The sequence below is a fragment of the Seriola lalandi genome, unplaced genomic scaffold (genome assembly GCF_002814215.2).
Source record: "Seriola lalandi dorsalis isolate HSWRI2012SDOR001 ecotype SW California unplaced genomic scaffold, Sedor1 jcf7180002054916, whole genome shotgun sequence".
NCBI lineage: Eukaryota > Metazoa > Chordata > Actinopteri > Carangiformes > Carangidae > Seriola > Seriola lalandi.
This window is the reverse complement of record NW_019525468.1, coordinates 1,362,481-1,380,868: the sequence shown is the minus strand read 5'-3', so window position 1 is coordinate 1,380,868 and position 18,388 is coordinate 1,362,481. Positions and strand designations below refer to the sequence as shown.

Below are 18,388 nucleotides of genomic sequence, written 5' to 3'. Positions count from 1 at the left end.
TGTGTACAATGGTAGGTATTAGCATTCAGTGCTAGGCATGTCTGGGCACATGTGATGACATCACACATTCCGCTGATATTAGCCTTTCTACACACACACAGACACTCTCTGTAAATACTGTGTACATGTCCTTCATACTCACCCGGTCACCTTTTTCTCCTTTCAATCCAGCAGCCCCACCAAAATGTACTACCTGCAACACACACAAACACACAGTTACACACTCCACAGTGCTATACTTGAGTCATGTTCTAATGGAAAGAAGTGAAAGTAAAGATCAGTGATCCTTACATTTTCTTCCCTATTCAGGAGTAAACAACCAGCACACTACAGACAGACACAGAGAAAGAGAATTATTATTATTATACTGTATTTAATATTCACTAAAGAATTTGTGTCTCTGAATAAATGAAGTTTATGGATAAATAAAATGTCTTGTAGTTTCTGTAGTCACCAGGAGGAGGCACTGTTAAACAAAACTAAAATGTGCTGAATCCATGTGCTGCTACAGTATGCGACTAAAAGGATGAAAGGTGGGCAAGTGGGTGCGCACACACACACACACACACACACACACACACACACACACACACACAGCTCCCATGGGAGACGGAGATCAATAGGAATGTCTGATTCCCACAGCACAGGAGTGAGCTGCCCAGCTGCTCCTCACAGGAGGGCACACACACATACACACACCAAATAAGGATAACCATTATAAATAACTGAAGCATTTTTAGCGGAAGCAAGTAATTAAAGCCGAGTCCCCCACCCGGTGTTTCTGAGAGCTTTGCTTTCACACACCAGGAAGTTTGCATATATTGAAGCTGCGACTATGAGCTTGCTGAGACAACGACAGAGGGCTAGTAACAGCACAGAGACCATGTGTAATTCTCCCTCCCCTCTTTCCCCCCACTCCCTCTTATGAGCTACAAATCTATCAATGGCTGGCTCGACCAGCTGCAATGACGAGTCACTGTTTCCAAGCTCGTCTCTGACCGTAGTGTTAGTCAAGCCCTCACATAGTTCCACTCAAAACCTCAACAGCCCTGCCTTTGTTGTTTATTCTCTACATTAGTCTTTGAAATGAAAACGTCATATTGCTGTCAAAGAGCTGTATACTTGTAGCCTTGTAATTCAGTAAGCCCACTTTGCTGTCATTATTACTCTCAGTGAATTAAGATCAATTCAATCTTTTATCATCAAAAAGCACTATATTGTTGTTTGTATTTATACTGCATTTTAGGTTTGGTATTTTGTAGCAGCATCTATGTACTTTGTTTTTCACAGTTAACATTGCTAACCTTTGTCGATAAGTTAAGGTTTCTTAGAAGTGGGATCTCTTTATGTACATTAAATCCCTTTATTATATTAGTTCACTTGTTGGCAGTACAACGCATATACTCTAAAGAATGAAACATCCCAATACAAAGGTTCATTTCAAGGTTTTATTGGTTCAATACCATTTAACACCATTGGGCTTTAGCATAACACCCCTGAAGTTGCATATTTTTCTTCTTTTTTGGCAATTTCAGGGGCAGCATAACAAGCCGTTAGCTATTTAGGTGCCAAATGCTCTATTGTGTTTATCAGCTAGTTGCTATATATTTAAACACTCTGCAGAGGTAAGGGACTTTCTTTTTGGTGGTAACGTCCTGTGTGTTCCACTACAAGCAATCCCTATCATAATACATTAACATTACACTTTTTTGTTAGAGAATTCATATGTAAATATTAAATAGTGTATATTAAAATCTTAAAGTATATTAGTTTTTATAATTGGCATTGCAGTAAAACTTTCAAACTTTGTTATAAGTGTTCCAGTTGCCAGTGTCAGATTCAAGTGTTCAACATCCAAATGTTATAAGTTGGCTCATTTCCCTGCATCCAACATTCCAACCCAAGCTCTCATTCTACATTATGCATGCCAACACCTATGCTCATTCATTAGCTTAAGCATCTCGAAAGACAGGCTGAAATTCTGGCGCCAACATCCTGTCAGTGAGGTTTGCTTTTTGATATGAAACATCCCACTGGCCTCATTTTTGGCCATTGTCTGTCTATCTGCCATGTCTTGACAGAACAAGGGCAAAACCCAGCACACACTAATGATAATCTAATATCAGCATAAACATAAATTCTCAATCTCCTGGGCTGTAATTCTCAAATCAATGTAGAGTTGGTGCCACTTTCTAAAATGCGAGATAACTTTCTGTGATGCACGATGTAACGGCAAATGTAGGCGGTAGACTCGGCGGTTATATATCTGAAACAGCCCTTTGTGTGTTTTAATAGATTCCTGCTGATTGGTGGAGCTGAGCCATTTTACTCACATAACCAAGAAGACACTGATGTAGCAAGAACAGGCCATAGAGGAATAGCTGAAGAAGCATGACATGAACACGGTGAGGAAAATTGATTTCTAACTGAGCTTTAGGATTGTGCAGCAGAAGCCAAATCTACCACTTATTCAGATCATTTATTACCATAATAATATTAATACATAGGCCTGCCTGGCATAATTGTCAGCATTGGTCTTGCAGGGCATAATATCAGATTGTATTATCATTGGATTCCTATGGGTACTATTGCTTATTTTTACCCTGAAAAAACAGTCGACCGTGAAATTTGACCAAATTAAATTCACAGCACAGAAGAAAAGTCACTTTTAGTTCTTTTCAAGTGTGTGCCCCCAGTGGCAGGGCAAGCTGTGTGCTCCAACCCTGGTAATGTCCTACATTGAGGAAGTCAGTGGAGGCGGCCAGCTGCATTGGTAAGCACACACAGGAGCAACATAATGAAGCGTCTGGAGTTTTGTATTCTATTTGTGAACAGAACATGCATATTGTAGGTGAATGACAAAATTAATAGGCAGCAGCAACTCCCGACTGAGACTCAGCGCATAATGAGGTGTAAATCAGCCCTCCGTCAGTCAGCAAGCAAGGTACGTGTGAGGTAGGGAGGAGGAAACAGAGACAGACTATTTCTTTTTCTAACCCCATGCACAACACAAATAAACCCAACATAAAGGCGCACACACACATACACACATTAGGCCTGCGTATTGGCTTCCTATTTGAATCTACATCTACAACACTACACACATTGAGTTGACTTCTCTTTATCCACCCATGCTGTATGCTTGCTGATCCTGGCATCTATTTCAGGATTCACTGGTGTTAAAAGAAGTGTACACAATGATTGCCAGTTCATTCACACTGGAAATTTAGAGTCTCCAATTTACCTAACCTGTTTAGACTCTGGGAGGAAGCCAAACCACACGTGGAGAACATGCAATGTTTACTTCCTGAACCCAGGACTTTCTTGCTTTGAAGCGACTCTCTTGGTCCGAGATGCTCTGCCCCATTAGAAATACAACACGGTAAATTCAAATGTGTGGGTGTGAATTGTGAAGCTTACTTTCTCTGCCATATCCTTGGATGCAAAAATCTCCTGTGGCAGAAAAGAAAAGAAAAAAATAGAGAAAAGGTCATTTTTTTTCATATCATATCTGAACCTCAGTGTTTCTTCCACTTTTGGCTCCACAGCGGTCCACAACTGGTTTCTGTCTGTGTTTAGACAATCATTCTGGCAGTTTCATTGGCCAAGACTGACTCATCTAATATTCAGACACAGTGAATCCAATAGTTTTGAAGGCCATTCACAGAAATATTATTTAGCCTGGTTTTCTATATTTAGACAGGTTTTGGTTCTGGTTTTATATCTCTTGCTCAAATTGTATAACAAAATGAATCTACATTTTTATAATTGTCAAAACTTTGTGCATATACTTCATATTCCGAGGCTGTTTCTAGTATCTGAAATCTCTTAGAGATGTACCAGAAATGGCATGAGCTGCATCTATCTCCATAACATCAATTTCAGATTGCATAGGGAAGCTGTTGTTTTCCTGTTGCATGTGCTTTGCATCCCTTAAAACCTTGTTGTCATTACAATTCATTGCATCAGATACACAACAAAGAAAGGAGAAATAAGGCCCATCTTGGTTTCACACACAGGTCATTAACAGTTATTCTTTATTCTAAGTGAAAAAATAGATGAAAGAGGATGAGTAGAGAGAGGAAGAGAAGTGCTGTACCTCATGAGCCCTGAGGCTAATGAAGAGATGGACCCAGCTGTGCACAGAGTTACAAATCAGACAAAAAGAAAAAGAAAAAAAGTCAGCAATGAAAAAGATGGAGGAAGGACTGTAAAGCCGAGTGGTAACAATTTGTTCAAGTTTACAACAGGTGTTAGACTTCATCATAAAAAGTCAAGTAGAAACACGCACAGGCCAGAGGAAGCAAGACACAAAGAAGCCTTTGGTACTTCTAAAGACAAGATGACCTTTCAGCTGGGAGTTAGGTTGAAAGCAAGAAAAGAAGAGGTTTACAGTCTTGGAAGATAAGAAACAGTGTGGGTCTGATTTGTCATTCCTCAGGAAGGTAGTAACTGCTGTGACTCAAACATAGACATGTGCACTGGTAATATACGCACACCTCTGCACCAAACCGGATTCTACTAGTAATTGCAAAGACAGGCTGTTTAACAATACCAGAAGATGGTGTTTGGTACAGTATGTCAGATAAGCCAAATAAACCACTAGAAATATACTGACCTGCTGCTGACTCAGTCATTACAAGCTCATGCTGTGCAACTTTATTTTAAATTGTAGTGGAGATCTCAAACTTTCCAAAGATAAGATATATGTCAGGCTGAATTTTGAACAAGGCATCTAGAATAATTCAATTTGGTAGACTGGTTCAAACATAAAGAACATGTCTTAGTTGAGTCTTGGGTTTAATATTTTACTCAGTTGGATGTATCACACAGCTTCAATGAGGAGTTGGAACAAGCTGAGACAGAATATATATATATATGTGATATTGTCAGACTGTGGAATTAAATCATTTTTCCAAACTTAAAATTTTATTCACTTTCTTTGAAGATTGATGCCACTCTCATGTCTGTCTGTTAAATATAAGTCTACAGCTAGCAGCCAGTTAGTTTAGCTTAGCACAACCACTGGAAATTGGGAAACAGCTAGCCTTGCACTGTCTAAAGGAAACAAAATCCAGCAACACGCACTTCTACAGTTGACTAATTAACACACTGTATCTCATTTGTTTGACTGCAACCAGCAGCGACTCCAGGAGGTTACTGCATCTAGCCAACAAAAAATCCACCACATATCCCTCCATAAAACCACAACCTGTCTTTTTTTTTTGTCAATTCATCTTTTGCACAGACTAAACAAGAGTCATGCTAAGTGTTTCTCCCTGATTTTGTGCTCAGCTAAGCAAATCGGCTGCTGGCAACAGCTTCATGGGGGTATGGATGAGGGTTGAATAAGTGTATTTGCTAAAACTGCTTGAGAGAGTACTCCATCGTTTTAGCATTGTACTTGGACGCGGCTAACGTAGCCTTAAGCCACTAGCCTCAAGCAGAGATGTGGAGTGGGCTACATACACCTGATAAGCTCCCTTCTTTCTGACTCCACAGATTTTGTTCCCTTTCAAACCTGTAGTCAAATGAGGCAGTTTATTAGACCTCGTGCAGCTCCCTTCGCAGCCACAAAAGACTTTATACAACTTATTTAACATATTCCGTGGCACTCCCCATTACCTGACTTCCATGTATAAAATGTGTGTTCCCCTTTAGGGTTTATTAAGGGGAAAAATGAGAGGAAACTGTGTGTTACTGTGTTAACAAAAGAGGAATATACTTTCACAGAAATAGTATATCGACAGTTGAACCCAATTGTGTGTGCTCACTCTAAAGCAACAGTGTACAGGACTCTTCCTACATACAGCATTCCATGTATGCGGAGTTTAACATGCTGTTACCCAGTAAAGGCTTAGTTTTATGGGAGCAGTTCTATGGCTCAGTAACATCTGGCCTGCACAGTGGAATTTTGTACTTCACAGTTGATTTATACAAAGCTAACAGAGAGATAAAAATAGAAAGTCCTCAAGTTAAAACAAGAGAGCAACAGAGAAGGAGGAGCAAATGGATAGAAAACTGTGAAATGAGGACAGACTGCATTCATGACAGTTACACATCTGCACTGTAGTAAGAAGAGAAAAGCATGTGATGTTAACTAGGCCTAAAACGTAGTACCATATGAGACTAAACCCTTGTTACCCATATTAAAACAGTCAGTCTGCAATAACTGAGAGCAGAGGAGAAGAGAGCGAGAGTGACAGGTGAGAGAGAGAAAGAAACACAGAGGAAGACGGCTGACGCCTGAGTTATTGTAACTATGTCTAGCTGGAACCATCTACGGGATTGATTACTGTGTCCTGAAGTCTGCCAGAGCTCTAAGTTAACACTAGCACTGCACAAGAGAAACAACAAGCCCTAATGAATAGATAATTGGATATAGGTCCCATTAATATGAATGATGAAACAAGCGGATGTGAAAACAAAAATAAATTGCTTTTACGTATACTGGATGAACTTTGTGTATCAGGCAGCAACGAAGCAATCATAAAAAACACCATGGAAATTTGTGGAAGAACTGCTCCCATGTGTTGCATAAGGCTCTATTTGTCAAGCTCTCAACATTGCCCACAGACACTTTGAACGATTGCTACCAGGAAACTTAACTGAACTGAAGTCATATAAAACTCTAAAACTCAGAAGTGCTGAAGACTGCATCAGAGTAGAAAACATGTTTTCCACAGCAGAGTATCAAGGGAGAAAAACAACTTATATCAACATTTGGTAGAAGTCCTACAGGCCAGTGTTTGCTTGCCAGCAGGAGCATCTTAGACAACTCAAACTGCCTCAAGAACAAAGCTGTTTGAGGCCAAGTGTGTCTCTCTTTCTGTCTGCGCCTGATGGAAACCACGTGTGATAATTCATAATGGAAGAGACAGTTTGTGAAAGATGCAATGACTTTTTTCCCCTCAATTTGTCTCTGGACGGAAGCGCCTGTCATTGAATTTCCAATGACTAAAGCGTAAAAAGAGTATTTATCAGTTTTTGAGTAATTGTGGACACACATGTTGCTCTTTTTTTAAAAATCTGTAAAAATGCAGAAGTTTCTTGTTTTGCATGTATGTGTTGGTGTTCTGTGATTTACCTGGTTAAATGTGTTCTCCAATAGGTCATTCTCAGCAGCGCGACGGCTCTTGGGAGCATCAGGAGGGCACTGCAAGCATGCAACAGACAGACAATTTAGGACAGGGTAAAAGACCACTTTGGTGATTTCAAACCTAAATCCTATAATTTTGCTGTGGGCAGGATATAAAATTCTTACATGCAAAAGCTCCCTGTATTCTGTGCCTCATTGCTGGTTCACCTAACATAGAACTCATTATGTGGAAGACTGCAGAGTTGCAGGATTATAGCAGCATCCTGTGGGTTTCTTACCAACTTTCAGGCAAAGAAATGCAAATGCTGTTGTGTCACATGATGTAACCATTTTTGACGTGAGATAGAGTAGAAGTAAATAGTAATAGTATTAGATTGATGTGGTCTTATAAACACTTTAATCAACATTTTTTTTATTATTTCATTCTAAATCATTGTACAAATTAAATGAAACCCACACCACCTGCCTCTGGCTCTGCACTATCCAGACAATAATGTGATTTCCTGGAAAAGCCTCTCTCCATTTGTCGAGCCGCTGTGGTCGTGCGTGACTGTAACTGGCAAAGAGTGAATTTATTAATCACCACTCCCTCCAATTTATATTCCACCTCAGCCACTTAGATGAACCAAAATAACAGGTGTGCGTGGAGATGCACCCACACAGTCCATACCACTTCCTGCTTGTCATTGCTCTTGCTCGATCAAAATAGAGCCCTACAAGACAACTGCCTTGCTAGAAGCGGTTGTTTTGATAATGTTAACCATCTTAGTTAGCATGTTAGCATGTTAACAATTTGCTCATTATCACAAAAAGGCTGACGGGATTGCCATTTGTTATACAGATATTTGGTCATATATCAAAGTACTGCACAAATGAACTGCACAGAATTTTGACGTGATTATGGAACTAGATTAAATGTGACAGATTCACCAGAGTTGTTATACTGCATCCTGAGATAGCAAGAATATCTGCACTAATTTAAAGGTCATTCCCATTAAAGGAGTGATATGTAAGTTTTGCCGTTGCTTCATGTTAGAATTAACAGCTGTCTACTCACCAGTCTTGCCAAGAGCTTCAGCCACTTTTGTGTTTACAATACAAGAGATTTTAATATGTCCTCTGACGCAATGCTCAGGGCAGACTAGACACAACAGTGACTCGATATCGGAAAGTGATAAGATGGGCTAAGCGGGCTGGGGTTCGCTGGTTAGCATGCTCACTTCAGTAGAAGAAAAGAAGTGATGGGTTGCTTTCCACCACTGGAGACAGCTCTTAGTGAGTAAAGGAATGAAGTTTGAGGCTGAACCCTCAACATTTCTTCTAGACTGGTAAGTAAATAGCAGTTAATGTTGGCTATTTAGCAATAGCAACAAAAATGAAATACATTTTTAATTTGAACATGTAAAATTCCCAATAATGACATCTTCAATAATGAAATGCTGAACAGAGCAAAAGAATCTAGAAGACTATGAAAGTGAAATGCATTATCTCTAAAAATTCAATCTCTACCAATGCATGTTCCTGTACCATGTAATGTTCCTCTGTACTGCAGAGTTCAGACCACAATGTCAAAGATACTGAAAGCAAGCTGTTTTGTCTCGTTCTTGCATTTTAAGAAGCTACAGCCTTCAAGGATGTATAAGCATGCAAGTCAGAGTGTATGCGTGTGCACACATACTCCTCCACTCCTCATTTCAAATTTAAACGCAGCTTGGAGGGAGCCCCGCAGCGCACATGCCTTGAGCAAAGGAGATGAGAAAATTTTTACAGCATTCCGTCCTTCCTCCAGAGGACTCTACACTCTCAGACTTCAGAAGGAACTTCTCACCCTATTTGTATCCCTCACATAAAATCATTTGCTAATGACACATATGCATGTGCACACAAACACGTTAGCGCAGACACCCGGGAGAATTCTGACAAAAATTTGGCTGAGCACAAAAATACCTTCAGCTTAAAAATAAACCCAAAAACTGGCTGATTGCATTTCTTCCTATACCCGAACAATCACTTGCTGTGTTTTTGCCTGTCAAACAGAAACATACTGTTGCATTTATGTCCGGTGAATCTGTTTCCTATTTGATAAGGCTTTTGTCTGAAGCCTGCAAACAATAACTTCACAAAAATACAGATTAAGAAAAGAGGTAGCAAAAAAAAAAAAGGAGAGAATTATAAAGAAAAAGAAATACAGTAGGACACTGCATTTCTGAAGCTGGAAGAAAAAGCAAGTGATATTTTCAATTAGGCTTTTAGTCACACTTCAGGAGTACAAACAATATTGGCAAACTGCAGTTGATGTGGCATAATTGCACACAATGGAATTACTCTAAGCCCTAGTCAATTTGTATACATAATATCCTACATTAAACAAAGCCTCTAAAGAATATTTTGTTAACTAACATAATAAGACAGGCTTTCTTTATATTTGTGGAAACCTAAGTCAAGTAATTGATGGAGTGCTATATAGTAACAGCTCTCCATGCATATCAAAATCTAAGGCAGGCAGACAAGTTTTTTTTCTTTTCTTTCTGACCACCTGAACTGAGATGGAGTAAAAAAAAATTAAAAAAAAAAACCACAGAGGGATGCAGATTAACAAGCATAAGCCTCCAGGGCAACTGCAGAAACTGTTTATGGTGTTTAATTCTGACAATGCAAACACAGCTTTTCCTGCAGCTGTTGCAAACAAACCTTCCAGAAAATAACTGGCTTTTACTGTGAAGCAGCTGTAACAAGTCTTGAGTTACACTCATTGGGGTTAGTTTACATTAGGTTTAACTCAGGTAAAGACTCCAGATTGTTCAAACGCTAATTTTTTCAATGGATCAGGTGAGGAGTGGCAGGTGCTTAATAACTACTGTTAAGTGTCTCAAACTCCACCAGAGAGAAAATGAATGTATTTACCTAACTGCTTTAAATCCCAGGTTTACCATTGTTTGCATTATATAGTCCATTCAGAATGTGTTGAGACCCTTTCAATTTTTTCCACATTTTGTTATGTTGCAGCCTTATGCTAAAGTAAAAAAAAATTCCCTCATCAATCTATACTCAATAACCCAATTCAGATCTCATGACACTTTCCTCCTATGTCTCCTGATCATCTTTGAGACGTTTCTACATCTTGATTGGAGTCCAAATGTGGTCAATTCAATTAACCAACACAATCCCAATGGTGAAGCATCGTGGTGGCAGCATCATGCTGTGAGGGGGTGCTTTTCAGCAACAGGGACAGCGAGACTGGTCAGGGTTGAGGAAAAGCTGACCAGAGCAGACTACAGAAATATTTATAATTAAAACCTAATCCAAAGCGCTCAGGATTTCAACAGCACAATGACCCTAGGCACAGAGCCAAGACAACAAATAGGAGGATTAGGGACAACTCTGTGAATGTCCCTGAGTGGCCAAGCCAAAGTCTTGCCTTGAACCCAGTCGAACATATCTAGAGAGACCTGAAAACGGCTGTTCACGGACATTCCGCATTCAACCTGACAGAGGCTGAGAGGATCTGCTCTTGAGAATAGTGGAAAATCACCTAATTCAGATTGTGCAAAGCTTGTCACGTCACACCTAAAAAGACTTGAGGCTTTAATCACCGCCAAAGGTGCTTCAACTAAGTACTGAGTAAAGGATCTGAATGCTTATGTCAATGTGATATTTCTGTTTCTCCTTCCAAATAAATTTGAAAATTCAGTTTTCTATTTGTCATTATGGGGTATTGAGTGTGGATTGATGAGGGGACAAATGATTTATTTATTTTAGTATAAGGCTGCAACATAACAAAATGTGAAAGAAATTGAAAGGGTCTCAACACTTTCCGAATGAGATGATGCAGAAATCAGGAGGAGTTGTAAGTAGTCTGTGCTCCACACAGATTCACTGTTATTTTATATCATTGTTAATCAGTTAGTGACGGTTGTCAGTCTCACCCGAGCCCCAGGTATCTCACAGCAGGCCTCCTGAATGGCAATGGATGGGTCACAATACAGCATCACCTGCTGAATGTCGATCTGAAAAAGAAAGTAAAAGAGAGGAAAGAAAGCGATTATGATGTATTCCACATGCTGGTCTCCATAAGTCCTCTGGCTTTGTTTAGGAAATAATGTAAATAAAGTTTAAATGAGGCAGTAAACAAGGTTGAAAGCCAATTAATTTTTCATTTATATAAAGTATTAGGAAAGCACTTTGCGTGTGTGTGTATGTGTGTGTGTGTTTGTGTGTGTGTGTGTATGTGTGTGTGTGTATGTGAACATGTGTGTGGGTGCGTGCATGTATGAACACCTCCTCCCTGCACTAACAAAAGACGCTGTTTGCTTTCTAACTAGGCCAGTTAATTGATCATCAAAACTAAGTGCCTGGAATACTGGCTCTATTCAGCATTAATAATCTACTACAGGCTCATTCTCCCATTTAGTGCACTCACTTTTTTAACCAGCACTGAATGAAATTGCCTCAAAGAAAACAGCACCTCAGGGGCATAGCTTACAGTCTAAAACAGACACATATTCACACAAATATGAACATATACACCCACACATGGATAGAATGGATGATTTCAGTATAAAAGCCTCTATGGGAGTTTGGTCTATTAGAAACATTTCCCTTTGTCCTTCATCGCTGGAAACATGGCTCTATAGGGGAGTCTGGAAAAAGCCAGATACGCCAGTAAAAATTCTATATGCGAAGGGTATACTGAATTACATTATGCATCAAAGTACCACCACGCCATTCTCTAGATATAGGTCCCAATAAAGGAAATCAGTTCATTCAACCCACTTCTGTGGAAGACAAGTAACAGTTTGTTCTTCATACAGAGAGAGCTTAAAGGTCACAACACTTTCAAAGAATAAATGTAGTTGACATTTACAGTGCAAAGCTTAACCTTGATCAAAGGTTCTTCACTGGGTCTAATTTTCCCAGTTCGCTTCAGTTCCATACCTTTCATAATGTATGCAATAGTTAAGCCTTTGCAGAAAAAGTATACCCTTAACCCAGAGTTTCCCTTTTTGCTGCAAATGTATTGCCTGCCGCTGCAAAGACAGTAGGTCACAATTATGACTCTGTAGAAGGCTTTTAATTTGAAACAGATAGGGTGGAGACACATGGCGACACCCGGTCAAGGTACGAAAGGTAGATTTAACAACCATCATTAAATTGAATAGATTTTTATTAACTATTGATATTCACTACGACTGCCAGCATACTACTGCTTAAAAATCCATGATTTTTCAACAGCTTAAGTACTAGCTTCCGTTTTTATGAAATACTCTAGAAAAAACGAATCAATTAATTTTCTTGAGTGAACAAGAAAAGTGTTTTAAAAAATTGTGTCTCTACCAATGCAGGTTTCTTTATTCAAATTCTGTTTGACACTGTGGATGGTTTGGAACAGTGGGTTGGGAGTAGGCTGGTACTACTCTTGATTTGTTATTTTTACCAGATTGCCTTTGAGATTGAAGTTTCCCAGTTCACATTGGAAGGCTCTCACCCACACCTGCCATCCTTACCTGTGGTGTCCCCCAAGGGTCAAGCCTATTCTCCTTTATTTTACATTTACACACAGGGCCACATATTTCAAAAGTATGGCCCTTATTTAAATGTCTACGCTGATGATACACAACTGTGTGACCGCCTTAAACCTCTTGACACTGTAAATGTAGCTCAGTTCCTCAGTTGTCATTCCAACCTTAAGAAATAAATGGCAGAGAATTTTCAGAGTAAATAAATCAAAATCTGAAATTCTTTTTTTTGCCCTCCCTTTCTCGACTGCGCAATACATCATCCAATATCACTATTATTTGTTCACCATCTAGGGGTTATGTTTTAATTTGATAACCAAATAATTTTTTTGTATGCTCCTCATCTATTGGATTCAATACTCTACTTTAAATTTTTCCTGGTAGTCCAGCCTTAATTTAAGCACTTTATAACTCTGTTAATAGTACAATACAAATAAAATTATTAATCATTATTATTATTATCATCATCATCATCATTATCATTATTATACCTGCACAGGCCCAGCATCAGAAGCCCGAATGCCCAGCAGAGTGTGTCCGTCAATGGGTAGAACTCCACGGGGGTCCAGGGGCTTGGTCTCTATGGAGCTGCAGTCCACGTGGAGGGAGGCGGCTCCTTGTTGCACGCTGAGGGCCACCTTATGCCAACGCAGGTCCATCAGGGCCTCCACCCCCTCCCCGTTGAAAACACAGCTCACCAGGTCGCTATCAGGGTCTACCCCTTTGGCTCTCAGGGACAGGGTGCCATCGGGGCCATTGAAGTCTACAGAGAGCTGCATTTTGGGCAGAGATGTGGAGGAGAAGGGTGGGAAGAAAATGATGTATGAATATGCACAAGTGCTGATCTAGCAACAGTGTGTTCTGTGAGCTGGTCAGTTTGCTCAGGCCTGTAGATAAGAAACTGTACAATATCTCAAGTTGTCTGACTGGAAGTAGTTTCAGCAAAGAGTAATACGTACACACTGCTACCACCTAACAAAGCTGCAGAACACAGAAGCAAAGAGGAAGTAAAGGGGAAGACATATTAATTACACACACAAGCAGTACAGCCAATCAATCACTCCTAATGAGGCGACTTGGCCTCCATCCATCATACACATTGAGTATTTAAATCTGGCCTCAGACTTAGTGATTATGGGGACTCTGAGGGACTCCAGTGCTCCATCATGGAACGCACATGAATAACAATGAAGGTGAATGAAAGAGATGATCGAGGGAGGAGCGCCGGAGAGACAGGGAGCATGAGAGAGCGGATCGCGTGAAGAATAAGAGAGGACAAAAGGCGCGTGGAATGAAAAGTCGGAGAGAATTGAAAAGGTGTCATGAGAGAGAAGAAATCGAAGAGGAAAGTGGATGACTACGCAAAAGAGAGATGAGAGGCAGCAAGAATGAATAGACAAAAAGCGAGATGAATAAAAGGTGAGAGACCAAGGAACAGAGAGTAAAGGGAAGGCGGAAACAAGATAGGGAAGCAGTGAGGAGAAAAAGATGGAGGTGCACCTGTGGGTATCCCTGCTGATCAGATATCTGGAAGAGGTAGATGGTGTCCCTCAGGGCAGCCTTCTTTAAAGCCAGGGTGAAAATCAAGGTGAACTCCTCAGGTATGCCATGCGGGAACACCTGACTGAAACACAGAGATTCAAAAGGGTCAGGGACACGACATTCCTCCATATATGGGAGCTATGAAACTGAGCACATGAAAAGTTTAAAAGAGGAACAAGCAGTGACAAACTCTGGATTATCACCCGGCGACGAAGTTCCCTTCAGCGCTATACAGCATTTTAGCCTGTTTAGCTCATTATTTTGGTTTAAACCGCATGATCTTACTGTATAAGATTTAAGGACCACTCTCACCAGTGTTGTTGACAGCAGCAGCAGGCAGCTGTTTTAAGTTTATAAGCTCTGATAAACCCGCTGTACACAGACAATCTAGTACAGCATCTAGCATTTTAAGAGGGAGAATTTTCAGGAATTGGTGGAGACCAAACATTGAGCTAAATGGAGAGTATATATTATAGTCAGAGAGCTAACATCACATAATATAATAATATAATAATCTTATGGAACATGAAGAGAACTTTTGGGTTCTCATGTTTCTTTGATGTCCACATTAGTGCTGTGACAAAATAATCTTATGTGTATTTGTGTGTTTCCACATTCCTGTGTGTGCATTTTTGTATTCTACGCATGTTTTTGTCAGTCTCCTATTTTTCCAATTTGCTTTTCCCCCCACATTTTGTGACAGCAGGTAGCAGTGCAGTGCGTTGTGTGTAACCCCCTGGCATTAATTTTCATAGCAGATACAGTCCGGCGAGCCTCATCTCTCACTTTTGGTCAAGGGCATCTAAGCACACAAATAAATACACCCACAAATATTCACTGCATGGCGGTGTGTAGATGCATTGACAGATGAAGGGTTCACAAACAAGTCCAGTGAAATGCATGCTGACTGAGATTGTGAACACTTTGAAATAATCTCTCTTGTTCTAATTCTCTCTCTTTTTACACACACACACACACACACGCACACACACGCACACACACGCACACACGCACACACACGCACACACGCACACACGCACACACGCACACACGCACACACGCACACACGCACACACGCACACACACACAGAATTGTTGATGCTGGCAGCTGGTTTCCCACTCCTAGAAGTGGGGTGACAGTGATTTATGACTGAGGGAAGATCCAAGGGAAAACAGCCAACTACAGGACGTCAAAACAAAGAAGATGAGTAGGAGAAAAGGTGAGAAAGAGAAAACACTGAACCAGAAGACCTGGAGAGAAAGAGGGAGAGAGGACTATAGTGAGGGACCAAGAAAATCTGGGTAGTATATGAAAAGGCATGAGAGTTTGATATTAACTAATCCATTTTAAAGTATGCAGGTAGACCGTACGACTATGGGGAGAGAAAGTGTGCAGAAGAAAGAGAGACAGACAGACAAACGGAGAAAGAAAGAGAAAAACCAACATTAAAAATACAGTTGTTTGGTCTGTCGATTAGTGACATGAGCTGCAGGGCACAAAACCACTCACAAACTATTGACTTTTAAGTCGAAACTACCTCACCTTGGTCTCTTACATTCAGGGTCCTAGAAAAGAACACATAAACCCCTCGGACACACACACATACATGCAAGGGGGGAGATAAATCACTCAGTATGGGCCGGACAGATTGAGACCTAGCCTCTCCCAACTCTGAGAGAAAGTTACTTCGGCTTCTCTTGTTTAAAAAAAAAAAGGGAGAGAGACAGAGAGAGAGAGAGAGAGGGAGGGAGAGGAAGAAAGTCAGTGCAAGCCAGAGAGGCACAGGGGAAGAGGAGGAGAGGAAATCTAATGTTGAAAAAGCAGATCTCTAGTTTAAGATGGGAAAATCACCTGGAGAGGTGTATATGCACCGTTATACTGGGTTCTAACTGTGCTGGAATCAATTGCTTTCAGTGGAGAGACTTTCTATCCCTGAATGTATTATATTCACCTAACTGAAAGGAATTTTAAGCAGCTAGAAGCAGACAGACAAAGAAAGAATAACATTTCAAGCCATACTGACCAAATGTTGTAGCACGTTGCAACTTTTTTCCTATGGCTAACTTCAATTTCTTGTAATTTATTCATGTATGAAACTTCAGGAAGGAAATGAAATTTACAAACAGCAACACATACCTTGTAAATTGTTGTGAAAAAATACACTTTGGTTATGGGAATTTCTGTACTGCCTGGCTATGGTTCATATCAAGCACTGGTCCAAGCCTTTTTCAGGCCGCAAGCAAAATTTAATTCACTAGTAAAGTGACTAGTGGGCAAAAATCCTACAAAACTAGGTGGTTTGAATTATTGTCTCTGAGTTGTCTAGTTCCTAATTTTAAGTGGTACAATTTCAAAAACTTGATATAAATATTTGTTTTAGGGATCACACATTCAGATTTTAAAACAAAAGTGTAGAAAATAAAGTGCCAAATATTCAAACAATTATAAGAGTCTATAGCATTTTTCAGTTCAGTGAGGTAGCCGTCACACACAGGTAAGAGGCGTGGCCCAGGCGTCAGAGTCGTGAAGTCCATCATCTCATTCCTACTTGCCATATCATTGATGGTCAAGTTGACCGTTCAAAGCGCCCTAGACCTACAGGAAATGGCCACCAAATCATTTATATGGCTAATATTCTGAGTCTGGACAGGCTTGCTGTTCCACAAAGTCAACATTAGTCAGACTAGCAATCATTCCCCAACTTCAGATATAAGCCGAAATATCTTTATATGGAGTATACCATCCTCTCCTCACTGATTCATATCCCCAATCTGTCTTCTGTATTATTATGAACCTTCCATGGTCCCAGAAACATTTTAAAGGCACCAAAGCCCTCACCTTTGTGTGTCTTATCTTTAGTTGCTTCGAATTTTGTTGACCGTTTAATCACAACTGATTTCATTTCAAAATAAGAGCAACAGCAAAATGCTTAAATTTGTTACATTCATTTAATGCATTTCACTTGTCAAAAAATAGTTGTGAACTTTGCCTTATGCGTTGACATTATATAATTGCGTCCTCTCTCTCCTGCACACTGCAGATGCATAGAAACGGCCCAAAGCAATCAAATCATATTGTATTGAAATTAAAAAGCATGTGACCAGCTGTGACTAGTGATCATTTCACTGCAGACAGCAGACAACTGAGAGAGGCTGGCTGTCACTGTGTTAGCTTGGATTAGCTGAATGGATTAGCCTCTGATACAAAGCAAAACGGCGCTTCCCAATTACTGTATACACATCTCACACTTCACTCAACCTCACTGGTGATGAATTAAAAAGCTGCTTGAGTGACAGGGAGCCCATGGTGGAGGGGAAATACAGTGTATACTCTGGGCGCGAGAAAGGGGGAGAGGGGGTATCTAAGCTGCACATGCACTGTGCACATGTACTGTACACACACACACACACACACACACACACACACACACACACACACACACACACACACACACACACACATTCAAAGATTTAACTAGACAAGCACATGCATGTGCTGACAGTCACACACACATACACACACTTAAACTGTTACTGTGAGAAAAAAGCCATAGAACAAGCCTGAGGGTTTGTTCTGATGCATTCACTTATTGCCTGTATTTGAACCTTTAACCCACTTGTTCCCTCACCACTACATCCCTTAATCGTCCATCTGTTATCCGCCTCCAATCTTCTCTTCTAAATACCCTTCCGCACAATGCAATTTAAATAGGCGAAAGTTTAAAAAAATTAAAGGCATAAAAAAGAGAAAAAGAACATTATGACTAACTGATGCTGATAGACAGTCCTCTCTGATTTTTTTGTACTTTTCTGTGAGGCATGAAGGCGAAGGAGAAAAAAAAAGAAAAAAAAGAAAGCGTCTTCTCTGATTTTGTTTAGTCATTTTGAGAAACAAGTATAGAAGGCAGTGAGTTCTATGTATAGAGAGAGGCAGAATGAAAGGCAGCCAACAGGCAGGGCTGATGTGCTAACATTGATTATTCTCTGTCTGAGTTAAAAAGAAGTCACCCAGGTAGCATTGTTCACTGATAAAACTGACAGCAAAGCTCTCGATGGCATCAAAATTTCAATAAACGCTGCACCATGACAAAATCCCTAACCAGCATCAGAGAATGGTGTTCCCGTCCCCTCTCTGTATGGTTAGAGGCAAAACAAAAACATCTTGGATTTTCCTCTTTGGTTCCAAAGATACTGATTTCCTGAGAAGTGACAGTGCCCACCCCCCCCCCCC

General features: G+C 40.2%; 1 protein-coding gene across 5 annotated transcripts in view; it reads right to left on the bottom strand.

Annotated features, from left to right (window-relative positions):
- The window catches only part of col16a1 (collagen, type XVI, alpha 1), a 67,161-nt gene that overhangs the window by 31,121 nt on the left and 17,652 nt on the right, over positions 1-18,388 (bottom strand). For 4 of the 5 annotated variants that reach the window (XM_087169822.1, XM_087169823.1, XM_023431084.2 and 1 more), the window contains exons 5-11: positions 14,116-14,239; positions 13,107-13,388; positions 11,026-11,106; positions 7,088-7,156; positions 3,421-3,453; positions 292-327; positions 143-193 (exon numbers count right to left, since the gene is read on the bottom strand). In XM_087169822.1, coding sequence (XP_087025948.1) covers positions 143-193; positions 292-327; positions 3,421-3,453; positions 7,088-7,156; positions 11,026-11,106; positions 13,107-13,388; positions 14,116-14,239 — 676 coding nt within the window. The remainder of the gene's footprint in view (positions 1-142; positions 194-291; positions 328-3,420; positions 3,454-7,087; positions 7,157-11,025; positions 11,107-13,106; positions 13,389-14,115; positions 14,240-18,388) is intronic. The other variant, XM_023431085.2, reaches the window with a different exon arrangement.